The sequence below is a fragment of the Sminthopsis crassicaudata genome, chromosome 4 (genome assembly GCF_048593235.1).
Source record: "Sminthopsis crassicaudata isolate SCR6 chromosome 4, ASM4859323v1, whole genome shotgun sequence".
Taxonomy (NCBI): domain Eukaryota; kingdom Metazoa; phylum Chordata; class Mammalia; order Dasyuromorphia; family Dasyuridae; genus Sminthopsis; species Sminthopsis crassicaudata.
Window position 1 is genome coordinate 270,235,541 of NC_133620.1, and position 14,855 is coordinate 270,250,395.

Sequence of the window (14,855 nt, forward strand, 5' to 3'; positions counted from 1 at the left end):
TCTCCAAAGTTAAATCAAAATTTCACTGCTTTAAGGTCAAAGCCTTTTTTTTAAAAAGCCTTTTTTTTTGTAGAACAAAGAGTTAAGTAATAAAGATTAATATTTCTCCATAATGTAAAGCAATTTAGTTTCAGAATTCCACATGAACTATTGCCTTTGATCTTTATAATAGTCCTGTGAGGAAGGCAAGAAAGATATCGTCTTTTCATAAAAGTTAATTGCCTTACTCATGGTCACATGACTAATAGCAAAGCTAAAAGAGAATCAAGATCTTTTGTCTCCCAGTTAAGTGTTCACTTAAAAAAATTAAGAAAAAATAAGATCTTGAATAAAAATATTGATTAATATATAATCAATATGTAACTTTATAATACTAAGTCTTTGATCCAAAATGCATCATTATGTCATTTTAAAGGAAGAGTTTAAAATACATATAGCTCAGATTTTGGGAGGTCAATGCAATAGACTCAAATAAATGTCTATTTTATGTCATAAACATATGTCTATGTGTATGTGCCAAACACAAGAAATTTTAATGCTCTAGAGTGAATAGTTATGCTAAGTACTTTATAAATATTACCTCATTTGATTCTATCATTAAGACACCTTTCATCATTTCACAGAGTCTGAAGTTATTTGAGAATTAGTTAAAAGTTCAAATAGTCAACAAACAAGACTAGTAAATTACTGATTACATCTTTAAGAGGGTTACTAGAAGGAGTTCTTAAATATGTATAACAGTACACTCTATTTCCTTATCAGGTAACCTTTTTTAATGCTTCCCAACTTTATTGATTACTTGATAAATCAACAAAATATTATGCTACACATCAATTTCAACATGATTTACCTGATTCCTCTTGAACTTCATGGGCTTCTCCATCTTCAGCTACCTCTATTTCTTTCACAAAATTTGAGGGAAACAGTCCTGACTTGTTGTTCAAAGTTCCACTCCACCAGCCTTCTTCTACCTAAAAGAGTTCAGAATTCAGCATTTTTTTTTAAAAGAAAATAACCAAAACACTAACAGAGCAATGATTAATCATCAAGCATTTATTAAGTGCTTATTATATGCCAATAACTAAGCTAAGCCTCAAGGAGTCACAAAGAGAGAGAGAGAGAGAGAGAGAGAGAGAGAGAGAGAGAGAGAGAGAGAGAGAGAGAGAGAGAGGCCAAAAGGGTCCTGCCCTTTAATTGGAGGAGAAAAACATAAATCAGTATGTACAAAACAATTAGTATATTTGTAAGGTGACATTAGAGGGGAAAGCACTATCAACTGGGAAGATTGGGACAACTGCAGAAATTGTCATTTGACCATAGTCTTAAAAGAAAGTCAGAGATGCCTATACTTTAGGAAAATGACTTTTGTAAATATGTGAAGTAGGAATTTAAAGTGAAGAGAGACTTGAAGTAGGGAGTTGAACTAGACTATTATAATAATAATCAGGCCAAAAAGTAATGGAGATATGAACTAGAATGATGACTGCATGAGGGGAGATATGCTTGAAGGATATTGTAGAGAAAGAAAAATAAAACAAAATATTAAGATATGACAAGAAATCATGCTCAAAAACAAAATAAAAATTTATTTCAAGACACCCAGAAACCAAGAAGGTGGGAAGAAAGAGAAAGACAGAATGCTATTTCTGCCCCCCCCCAAAAAAAAAAAAATCACTTGGAGTGGAGATCTAGACTAATGAACCATGAAGTGTTTAGTAAGGCAGGAAGATGATAATCTCTTGAGATCCAGCCACCAGAGATAAATCAACTGAGAAATCATTTACAACAGAAAGAAATATGGCCTCCAGATCTAGTGTCCAAGTTCAGGCATCTATGAATGCTGCAAAATAAAGGAAAATGATCCAACACATAAGAAAGGGGACCCTGTGAAATTTGAGGGGATCATAGAGTTACAACACACTGTTATAGATTGCTTAAAGAAAAATGAGAAATATAAAAGAAGAATTTATGGTCTGAACAGCAAAAATAATAGAAATATTTTAACAGACAATGACAAGTGTCACCAAAGAAACAAAAAAGAACAATAAATTAGGAAGGCAAATATTTGAAGTAAAAATCTTAAAAAAGAGAAGCAAAAACAAACAAAAAAATTTAAAGAAATATGCTCTTTATTGAAGTAAACCATTCCAATCTTGAGAACAAGTTGCACATAAACAACCAAAGTATTATGTCTCTCAGAAGAACATAATAAGCAAAAAAACCTGATCATAATGCAAGAAGTAATACAATTCTGAATGCAAAAAAATTAATAAAATTACTTCTAAAAAATCCAATGTTGCAAATTACAAAACATATAGTAGTTAAATTTAATAATTTAAAATTCAGAAACAATAAATTTTGTAAATGATCAGGAGAAAAGGGGGAAGAAGGAGAAGGGATAGGCCTTATTTTTGTAGTGGAAGGGAATTTTACTGATGAATACTAAATTAGTGAAGACTGAAGGGAGATGGGGACCTTTTGCTGGGTGTGGTCTTGGAGGTTTGATGCATCAAAGACCACTAGTCCTATACTAGGAGGTGAGCTGCAACTTCTAGGAGTAACTAGCACCTGAAAAAGTGGGAAGGAATGGACCCAGTAAGGAGATTTTGAAGCAAATGGAAAAAAAAATAAATAAAAAAGGAAGGTATTGATCAGTAGTGGGCTGCATAAGCAGGGACATGAGGGAGTAAATAGTTCTATCACACAGAGCAGTGTACTCTGTTACCTAGAGCAAACTGTAGGTTACTATCTCATATAGGTTATGTAACTGAATGTGGGATCACAAAAAGGTTGACAACACTAAAATATAAATATTCCATCAAGATTTAATTTTTTATGTAAAAATAAACAAACAGCCATCTCATTAGTATGCAAATAATTTAATCTTTTTAAAAAATGACAAAATTATATGTATATCAAAGAATTGTTTTAAAATAAATTTTCCCCAAAAAGGGATGCAAAAAAAAAAAAAAAAAAAAAAAGAATTTTTAAAATTATTGAATAGGGGAGGAAAGGAAAGGGAAACCTATTTGACTAAGATGAAAAAAAGTAGAGAAAAATTAAATAACCAAATAAAATCAGAAAAGAAAGTAGCAAAGAATAAGCAAAATTCCAAAGGGAAAGAGGATGGGAAATACAGATAAAAGCCAGTGTGAATAAGGCCATCTTAGGAAAGATCAAGTTAATAGTAAGTGAAGAGACACACTACTGTGTTTACAGCAAAAGATAGAGGAGAAAAAAAAATATCTAGGAGAAAAATTACTATTAGTGACAAGAGGAAAACTCTTGTTTTAACTTACATGACTTTAAATGGGAATAATTAAACCAATAAAACTAAAAAGTGAAAGATTTTAGATAAACAAACACTACAATCTGTTGCTTACAAGAAATACATTTAAAAACAAAGACATACACAAAACAAAACAATGGGGATGTGGAAATTTTTACTATATGCATCAAATTAATTTTTAAAAAGCAGATATTGTAATCATGCTGACAAAACAAAAAAGGCATTTATAAATATCATGATGAAAAGATCCACAGGAAATAAGTTAATATCAATAATAAATTCATATGTCTGGTAATTAAAATATCACTTATAATTCTTGAGCAATCTACTTCAGTTCAATAAGATAGGAAGTCAGCCTGCAGAGGAATGGAAAACAGGGGAGGAAAAGAAGTAGAGATAATAAATACCAAAAGCTTTTCCAGAGAACTTAGGTAAGAAGGAAGTGATATATAATGATAGCTTGTAGGCTTGGTAGGATCTAATGACACTTTTTTTTTTTTTTTTTTTTTAAAGAACAGGAGAGGCTTGAATGTAAGCAATTTATTAGAGAGCTCAAGAAGTGATGGAATCAAGGATACTTGTAGAGGAGTTGTTAATCATGGCAAACTGAAATGACCCCCTATCTCAAAAGAATGAAGGGATGAAGAGGAGGGGTAAACTGAGAGCTTATTGATAATTTTCTCTATTTCTTTTATGATGTACAAAGCAAGGTCCTGAAGTGGGTGGGGGAAAAGGGCTGTAAAGAAGATCACAGCACATAAAATCTGAGCAACCTGTTCCTTCAAAGGTAAAGTCTCTTCTTCATCTATCATTTCTAAAACCAGCATTGTATATTATTCCCATTTATCCATCTTAAAACTGTCACGTTATCTTGGAAAGGTAACATATACAGTAGGAAAGAGGATAAATTTATAGTCAGAAGATTTGAATTCAAATCCTAGCTATGCAACTTAACTACTTTAGGACATCTTGGGGGGAAAAAAAATCATTTAATCTTTCTAGTCCTCAGTTTCCTTATCATTAAATGAGTGATGTTTTTTTTCATTTTTCCCTCAATAGTATTTTTTTCCAGATACATGTAAAGTTTCAGCTTCATTTTTGTAAAACTTTGTGTTTCAAATCTTTCTTCCTTTCTTTTCTATCTTCCCTGCCCAAGACAGCAAGCAATCTGACATGTTAAATATGTACAATTCTTTTAAACATATTTCTGTATTTGTCATGTTGTGCAAGAAAAACCAAATCAAAAGGTAAAAATCACAAGGAAAAAAGAAAACCACAAGCAAAACACAATAGGTGATATTACTATGCCTCTATTTACACTTAGTCTCTATACCTCTTCCCCTGGATGTGGATTGCCTTGAATCACCATATTGCTGAAAAGAGCTAAATACATCACAGTTGATCGATCATCATATAATCTTATTATTACTTTGTACAATATTCTATTGATTCTGCTCACTTTTCTGAAATCAGCCTGCTCAGCTAAATTAGTGAATTGTACTAGATAATCTCTAAAGTATATTCCAGTTTTATACCTGTGACCTCTGAATACTGACTTTGGCTAATTCTTAAAATTTCAATTACCAGTTACTATACACCTATCTTCTCCTTTAATGTCATTACCCTACAACTACTGTATTTAAAAGGTTATCCACTTCTAATGTTTATTGTGCAACAAGAAAATGATATTCGCACACATGTATTGTACCTAGACTATATTGTAACACATGTAAAATGTATGGTATTGCCTGTCGTCGGGGGGAGGGAATAGAGGGAGGGGGGGTAATTTGGAAAAATGAATACAAGGGATAATATTATAAAATATATATATATATATAAAACAAAAAGGTTATCCACCCATTCACCCCTTTCCACATTCATTCTACATACTCTAATCAAAGCAGTCCACCTTCAAAAATCTTTAAAAGTTTCTCAGTGCCTAACAAACCACCTACCTGGCATTACAAAGTCCTTCAAAATATGTCTTTAACAAACTTTTCTTTCCTTTTCATTAAAAAAAAAAAAAAAACCACACACCCCTCTTTATTCTAAGCTTCTAATTAATGTAAATTAAATATTTCCCATATTCTTACTTACTATTGCGTTTGTACATGTAAATTTTGACAGAAATGTGGTATTCATTCTATAAAGTTTATACTTTCCTTCCTGCTGATCCACCATCTGTTAACATTATATTTACCCTTCAAAGCCCAAATCAAATGCTCGTTCATGAAATCTCTGACCCTCTCAATTAGAAATAATTTCACTTGATTTCACAGCATTTTGAGCTAATTACAACTTAATTTTTATTACATGTTTCCTTAGCACCTAGCATAATGTACCTCACATAACAAGTACCTGATATTCATTAAATACTGGAAAATGCTACTTCACTAGAGTAAATAAATTTATCAATAAACATTTAAAAGTTAAAAAAGCAAAATAATTTGACAGCATGGCCAGGGTTCAAATTAATTGTTAGTTATAATACAGTAAGAATACATAACAGAAATAAACAGTGAAAAAAATTGCAACAATATTTTAAGTCTACAGAAGAGGCAATGAATGTCTAACTGAACTAGAGCAATGTCAAGAAAAGTTATAATATCTGCACAAAGAAGACATGGCAATTGACTGGTTTGAAGGAGATAGAATGAAAAAAAAAAAAAAGATTAAAAGATGACTCTAAGGTTGTGAACCTATATGACAAGGAGAATTGTTGCTCCCTTGATTTAAAAAAAAAAATGAGAATTAAGGGTTTAAGAAAAAGAGATAAGAGAGTTCCATTTTGGACATGTTGAGTTCTACCAGTTAGCCAAAATATGCAGATAATCAGGTTATCAACCATCATGGTCCTCAATGATACAGCAGAAAAATACACTATACTTGGAGTCACAAATAGCTAGGTTTGCATCTTAGCTTTTTACTTAAACTACCTGTATAATTTGGGGCAATTCATTTTTTCTTCATGGGCTCAAATTTTCTCACATGTAAAATGAGAATGCCTGGGAGAAGTTAAGTTATATAAGAGGTCCTTCCAGCTGTAAATCCTATAATAGTAAGAGGAAAGACTTTTGACTGTGAGAAGTCACCTTGACCTTGTATTTTTATATATAAAATAAGGGGAAGAGAGAGAACATTAAAAAGTAACTCACTTAAATAGTGCATTTACAATGCATTTTCTATATGACCCTGTGAAATAGGTAATGAAAATATTACTTTATCCCCATTTTAGATAAGAGGAAACCAAAATCAAGAGGAGTTATTTTACCATGGTCACCCAGTAAATATTGGTTATAAAGGAAATTAGGTCTCTTGATTCCAAAATCGAATGTTTCTTCCATCTCTAAAAAGCATTGTGATATTTCATCAAAATTTCATGTAGCTCTAAAATAGGATTAAATAATTTTTCAGGACTTGAAAGTTGGGAAATTAGTCATATTTTTATAAGCAAAACTGAATGGTCTTGATTGTAGAAATAAAAAGGAATTCAGAGAAGAGAAAAATCAATGAAAACTGGAATAATCAGATAATATAATGAACTCAACTAAGTTGAGCATTAGGAAGAATTTTGATTGGTTAAGAGGAAGAGAACATTCATCATTATGAGATTTCACCACACAATCATGATGAAAAACCTGGATAAACTGCCTCAATTCTCAGAGGAATAAAGATGATATATATAGGCAAAATAGTAAAAAGAAAGGAAAAGGCTGGAACTGACATCATATATAAAAGACAAGGACATTAAGAATATAGTAGACTCTAGATATGAAAGAGTAATGTGAAATATGGGTAAACAGATAAAAATTGGAACTCTGAATGGCTAAAGATCACCCTAAAAGGCAGGAAAAGAAGTTTACAGTAAGCAAAACAGTGCTAAGATGAGGCAAATAGTATTTTAGGAAAATCCCCTTATAGGGTGTGAAGACTAAGGGTGAAGATGCTAGGCAGAAGATTTGCTGTAATAAAGGTGTGGGAGGCAGCTTAAGAAAGTGAAGAATAAAACTGTAGTTGAAGAGCACTATAGAGACTCTTTCATGTATATACTTGCTTGACCAAAACAAAACAAACGAGAGAGAGAGAGAGAGAGAGAGAGAGAGAGAGAGAGAGAGAGAGAGAGAGAGATGGGAGGGCAGGCAGGGGATCATGGGAAATAAAATAGGAATTTTTGATTTGCTGCTGTTATTTGTCATTATCAGGCATTTCTAAATCATCATGACCCCAATGGGTTTTCTTGACAAAGATACTAGATTCACCACTTCCTTTCTTCACTTGATACACATAGAAACTGAGGTAAATAGGATTAGCCCAGGATTACAAAGCTAGTCAATTTATGAGGTTATATTTGAACTCAAATTTTCCCAACTCCAGGTCCACTGCTCTATCCACTGCCTCACCTACCAACCCATATATTGATAATTATTTCAAGGATTAATACAATAAAACTCTTTAAAGTTTAGGTAAGTAAATCAACACATGGAAATAAAGTGGCAGCAATCATATCATATGAAATGAAAATATAAATCTGACTACTCACCAAAATATATGGTAGCTTTTTATTTTTCAAATTTATACTTAAAGGCAAGTATAGTTAATTATTATAGTTAACTACTATAAAATTTATAGTTAAATTTTCTAGTTTATTTATAATTAAATAACTATAAATTCTATAGGTATATGCATAACTATAGTTATATATTCTAAATTCTAATTATATAAATTCTAGTCTATTTATAGTTAATTACTATAGAAAATGTATAGTTAACTACTATGAAAATTAACAATTATAGTTAATTATTATAGTTTACTATGAAATTTATAAAATAATGCTCTCTCTAAAAACAAAATAAATCTTATATTAAAGGTGGGCAGAAGTTGAAAATATTAAAAAAAAAAAATTCTAACTGATCATGATGCCTGGTAGGAGGGTGGAAGAGTGCTAGCATACAAAGTTTCATGAAAATCCAAAATGCTTTAAAGACTAAGAAATTCTTAATTTGGGATCCATGACTTAGTAATTTAAATATTGCATACTCATATTTCAATGTATTTGCATTCCTTTGTAATATTAAATATTTTCTGTATTTAACGATATCAAAAGACTAAGAAATTCTTAATTTGGGATCCATGACTTAGTAATTTAAATATTGCATACTCATATTTCAATGTATTTGCATTCCTTTGTAATATTAAATATTTTCTGTATTTAACGATATCAGTATGAGAATCCCAAAGGATTCATTCTCCAGAATGACAAGAAAAATTCCACAAAAAAAAAAAAAAAAGTTAAGAATCTATGCCATAGGTCAATCAAAAATCAATCAATTTTTCAAAATTGTCAGTTTGGGAATTTGCTTTGTTTAAGAATATTAAAAACAAAAACAAAAACTTTTGCTTTGTTTTAAATTAGAAACTCTCAGTAAGAGAAATGGGGACTAGCAGTATAGGGATCAGAAGAGTATCACTGAAATATTTTTTAATACACACGAGAGAACAAAAAGAACTAGAAGGAAACAGGAAAAAATTTAGGAATATCCTAAAAGCCACATGTTGAATTTATTATACAATTATAAGGAAAACAGATTTTAGGCTTCATACATAATCCTTTTTTTCGGTCTGACTTCATATGTACAAATTGGTCATTTTATTTGATGTTTTTTCAAGTTCAAAAACTTTTTAAATTAGTTTATGCCACTGAATTCTATCAAGAGGAAAAAAAAAAAAACAACTTAATTTTCCCCCCTCCAGGCCTGTGTTAAACTCAGAATTAGAGCTACTATCTATTTACTTTGATTAAAAATTTCAACAGAAAAGTAAAACAAAGAAAAAATTTTACAATAGTGTTAAATGTCTACAAACATATCACACATATGAATTTAAATAAAATGAATTCATTCAGATCTAAATATGCATAAGAAAACACTTATGAGTACTTTAAAACATTATTTTTGCTTTAGTTGCACAAATTAGTAAACATTATTATATATACTGAAACTTACTGGATTTACTCTCATTCAAAGCATTCATACACCTGAATCCTTTTAAAGGAATGGCAGCAATGAAGCTACATAGTGAATTTTTTTAAAAACAGCACATTTTAAACAAAGCACTAAATAAGGTATATGTTTAACATGTTTCCTTACCTCTTCATTAATATCGATAACATCTCCCAGTCTGAGCTCTAATTCATCTTCATTTTGTGGATTATACTCATAGAGAACTTTACACTGCCGTTTCTTTGCTTCTAAAGAAAAAACATGGCAGAAAATTAAGTTTTAGAGTAGTATTAAAATAAGTATAGCACCTCCCTGGTTTTGTATCTAAATTTAAAAAATTATATTTAAAAAAATAAACCTTTTTAAGCCCAAAAGAGAGTTAACCACCTTAAATTTATGGTCTATATGCTAAAACCAAAACCCAGCCTAGTTATTCCAATTTCAGTGCAAACTAACAAAGTAGACACACCCTTCTGGGCAATGACAATTTCTATTTGTACATCAGAATACACCAATTACATGGAAGCAAACATTACACTGCCAATTATAAGACTAGAAAAACACTTTTAAAAGCCTATATTTGTATAACAGGTGAGTCATAAAAGAGTACTTCAGTTCAATAATTATCTGATTATTTCCTGATCAAAGTCTAAGAAGTGATTTTTTTAAACTGCTATTAAAAAAAAAATACTTCTGCATTACTTTAGAAAGCAACAAAATGAAAAAAATCTGTCATCCAATTGGTTGCCAAATCTCTCTCTAACCTGTCTTCCACATAGCTGTCAAATTAATAGCATGAAAGATAAAATGTTCAAAAAGCTTTCATGAAGCTCTACTACTTTTATATCAATATCAAGCTTGCTTATGGTTACCCAACCTTCCAAATGTATTTCATATCATTGCTCTTCAGGTACTGTATTCCAGGCAATTAGGCTATTAGCTCTTATTAAAACTTGAACTTTCATAATTTCTACCCTCTGCTGTTGCAAATGTGTACTTTTAAATAGAGTACTATTTTCAGTGGCTCAAATTAGTAAACTTTATACTATATTGAAGATTATTGAAGTTACTATTAAAATACTACATATAGCTGAATCATCATACAAAGGAATTAATCAAGTAAGCAACAAAATGATTCTTCTTTCTTTTTCTTTTTGGGGGAGCTAAGGCGATTGGGGTTAAGTGACTTGCTCAGGGTCACACAGCTAGGCAGTGTTAAGTGTCTGAGGCTAGATTTGAACTCAGGTTCCCTTGACCTCAGGGCTGGTACTCTACCCACTGCACCACCTAGCTGCCCTAGAATGATTAAAAAGCACATTTGTCTTATTCCTTTCAACTCTAAAAACTCCTAGCTTCCCTTAGGGCAGCAAAAGTAGCAACTATTACTCTTTTCTTGTTCTCTCCAATTGAGACGGTTTTCTTCCTCCTTAAATCATCTTGTATTTAATCTGCTTACATGCTTACACTCCCATACCTCAACAAAATGTAAGATAAGTTTTTTTTTTTTATCTTAGGAAATAGAGAACATATGAAAGACTGATATGAGGATAACAGCTCAAATATCAGGAAGGTAATTTTGACACAGAGTATGAAGAAAGTTACTCAGAAAGGAGATGAAACAAAAGGCTATTACAATGGGCAACTAAATGATGAAGCCCTGAAGAAGATGGTATATATGTTTAAGATGTATATAGGTAGAATGAACAAGCTTTGGCAAATAATGCTTCAATGCAAAGGAAGAGAGAAGTGTTAAGAAGGCCTTGAAGGTTTCAAAGCTGGTGCTTGAAAGGTATCATTAATAGAACTTTAAAAAATTTGAGAGGAGGTTGATTTAGGAGGAAAGGTTGTATGAATACAGTCTTAGACATGTTAAATTTGACATGCTGACAAGGGATCCTAGTAATATCCAAAAAGCAGCTGAAGATACAGAAGTGAATGAAGTTCTGGAGACTGCTGTATAGAAGTAGTAACTAAACAAAACCTTAAGAGATACATTTCAAAGAGAAGGGGAAAAAGATAAACTACTTAAGTAATTAGATAAATAGGAAAAAAAACCAGGATTATTACTGAAGCCAATAAAAGGGGTATGGTGGTAAGAGTTACTCAAGTTTGAGTAGGACTATCAAAGTGTAATTTTAGAAAATAATCTTACACTTTTGTTCAGAATATGGATTGTAGAAAGAAAAGGCAGGGAGACCAGTTAGGAGGCTAAACAACCCAGACTTGGATGATAATGAGATTTAGTCTAGTATAGAAACAATGCTATCAGAAAGAAAAGAGGCTTTTAAGGTAAGACATGCCAGGATATGGTGACTAGTTATGTTAAATTTTTTTTTTCTTATAAGTAAAAAGGAATTAAGATGTTGACCTTGTGAGACAAAAAGGACAGTGAGACCATTGGCAAATTTTACTGGGAAAGAGAAGTGATTTGAGAGGGAGGAGTACTGAAAATCAATGATTGTACAAGTTCTTCAAGGTCCCAAAAATACTAAACCTCCTCCAGAGATGAACCATTGGACACTTCTTTGAAATTTATATATCACACAACTTAAAACACTTCGTATGAAATATTTAATATGAATAGTTATTTCTTTTACTGTATCCATTAGGTTTTTAATACTTATTTTCTCTTCTGCTTGTAAACCAGGTAAAATAGCTCTTAATATTTACCATAAAAGCAACATTTTCCCTAAGGATATTAACATGATAACACTATATATTAAAGTGTTTTTTTTTTTTTTCATGGAAAACATAAGTGTAACAGTTTATGTCACCCAATTTTTTTCCATCTTAAATTGAAATGTCCTACTGGGACCTAAGCAATATGGTATGATGGCAAAACAGTATGAAGCAGTCTACCACTTTACTCTAGTAAAGTTCTGAGACCTTTTAAAATCAACCCTGAGCCAAGTTACCATCTTCACCATCTTTTCACCAGAGCCTTCTCCAATATTTCACAAGGCCATCATCCAACACTGTCCTCCCACAGCAAAACTTGTGCTTCTGGACAGGCCCTCCCTTCTCTCCCTAAGCCATATCTCTTTATGTTCCTAAGTTCACACTTCCACCAGTTCCTGAGGGAGGTATTGCTCCTGGGGCCAAAGAGGATTTCTTATTACCATCAGTCAAGTCAAATTACCCACTGCTGCTCTCAACAAATCTGTCTCTTAACTACTCATATGCTACTAGATTCATTCCACCATATTCTTAACCTCTTACAAAATCGCCAACACATTTTGAATCCCTGGGCTACTGATGGGAATGTGGCCCAGCATTTACCTAAGTGCCCATTTCCTTTTCCCCACCATCTTTAAATTTATCCCTTAAATACCTATTCCTTTCCACTAATTGCTCTCCATATGTTATAATCCAAATAGTTATAATCCAAAGTCTACAAGCATATCACACATATGAATTTAAATAAAATGAATTCATTCAGATCTAAACTATGCATAAGAAAACACTTATGAGTACTTTAAAACATTATTTTGTTGCAGTTGCACAAATTAGTAAACCTTATTATATATACTGAAGCTTATTGGATTTACTCTCATTTAAAGCATACATATACATGAATCCTTATACAAGAATGGCAGCAATGAAGCTACATAGTGATTAAAAAAAAAAAAACCAGCACTTTTTAAAATATTTTAAACAAAGCACTAAAAAAGGCAGATCAAATACCTTATTTATCTTTAACATGTTTCCTTACCTCTTCATTAATATCAATAACATCTCCCAGTCTGCGCTCTAATTCATCTTCATTTTGTGGATTATACTCATAGAGAACTTTACACCACCCTACTCTATAGTTAACAAACTTGCTTTAAATGTAAACCTTTTCCTTCTCATTCTTTCGATCTTATGACACTGTACTCCTGATCACCCTTTCTAGTAACAGATTGTATTTTCGCACTAGTATGAGTATGATTCAAAGTTTACACTAAATGATGACAATGGAAATGGAAAGAAAAAATAACCTCTCTCCTGCCCCCCTCCTTCCCTTTCCCCCATGCCAAAGGGCTGAAACTGAACACTAAGGAATCATAATGACAAGACTAACTTCCAAAAAGAAACCTCCCCCTACTTCATCATAAAGTCAAGGAACTGTGGTTATGAAGACTAAAGAGGATGTCAGACTTTTACAATGTGTTCATTAGATTTGCTGAGATTTGTTCGCTCTGTCTGTTTTTCTGTTTTGTTTTTGATTAAGAAGGATAAGCTCTCAGGGAGAGGAAGGAAAAGGGATTACATCAGGAAATATAAGGTGATATTAAGAATAAAAGACATCAATAAAAATTTGTAAAATAAACTTTATAAATTTTAAAATCTTTTTTTTAAGAGTACATACTATTTAAATGTGTCACCCCCAACATCATCCTACCTTCCTTCAAATAAGTTGTTTTCTGGTTCCCTAGTCTTTTTTCTTTCCTAAACTCCTGCCTTCATGAGGACACTTGAAATAGAGATGGATATTCTTCTCAACAACTTTAACTTCCCAGTTTCTCATTCACTAAATTCTCAAAGCCTTTCTATTCTCTTCTCAGCTACACAAAGATTTGGACATAATGCATTATCTTATCACCCACAAGTGTTTGACTTCCATGGTCATAAACTATGAAATTTCTTCATCTGATTATAACCTTTTATTATTTCCTCTTTTCTATATTTCAAGCCCTAATTTTCTTGTTCTTTCTCTCACTGTTATGTCCACTACCGCAATTCTTTTTGAACCATCATCTCTGCACTAGCTAAACTCTTCCCTATTTCAACCCCTGAGTAAATTAATTCAACTCTATACTATTCTCTTTTCTCAAAATTCTTTGTCCTGTCACTAATCATGCCTTACCCAACCCCAATGTTGGAATCATCCTATCATTCCCTTCCTTTGCTCTTAATACTGACATGATACTGAACAGAACTAGAGAAAATCTCAAAACCAAATTATTTGGGTCCTCCTCAAATTTATATTACATACACTCAACTGGGCCCTCCCCTGCACCAAATGAATTCATTTATACTCCCTAACCTACTTTCACTGTTCTACTTGCCACAGTGACTTTCCAAAACTTCTTTTTTCCCTTTTTAGCACTCAAGATCACAACCTCAATGTCTTAAACTCATACCTGCACTCCCACTACATAATCTGTTAACAATTCTTATTTGCAATTTGCAACATCTCCCCTTCACTCCTCTCACATAGACAATACTCTAGTACAAGTTCTTATTACCTCATGGCTGGATTATTGCAACTACTTTTTGGTTAAGCTCCCTACCACAAGTCCCCATTCCAGTATTACCACACTTCAGCCACCAAAATGATTCTCTTAAAGCCCAGTCTAGTGGTTTCTTATTATATATCCAGGCTCAAACACAAACTCCTCCATTTGGCACTAAAAATCATTTTCCTAGCATTTCTTCTTATTTATCCCTCACTCTCCTCTACATATTCTGCAGTAAAGTTCTACTGGCCTACTTACAATTGCTAAATCACAAATCTCAATCATACTCACTCTCTATGCTTCCTCACTGAATATCCTCCTTTGCCTACTATCCCCCATGTCTGA

At 32.1% G+C, this 14,855-nt stretch overlaps 1 protein-coding gene across 13 annotated transcripts in view; it reads right to left on the bottom strand.

The window, feature by feature from the left end:
* Positions 1–14,855, bottom strand: part of CD2AP (CD2 associated protein) — a 156,866-nt gene that overhangs the window by 91,144 nt on the left and 50,867 nt on the right. For all 13 annotated transcript variants that reach the window (XM_074310716.1, XM_074310712.1, XM_074310710.1 and 10 more), the window contains 2 exons: positions 9,436–9,536; positions 851–971 (listed from right to left, as the gene is read on the bottom strand). In XM_074310716.1, coding sequence (XP_074166817.1) covers positions 851–971; positions 9,436–9,536 — 222 coding nt within the window. The remainder of the gene's footprint in view (positions 1–850; positions 972–9,435; positions 9,537–14,855) is intronic.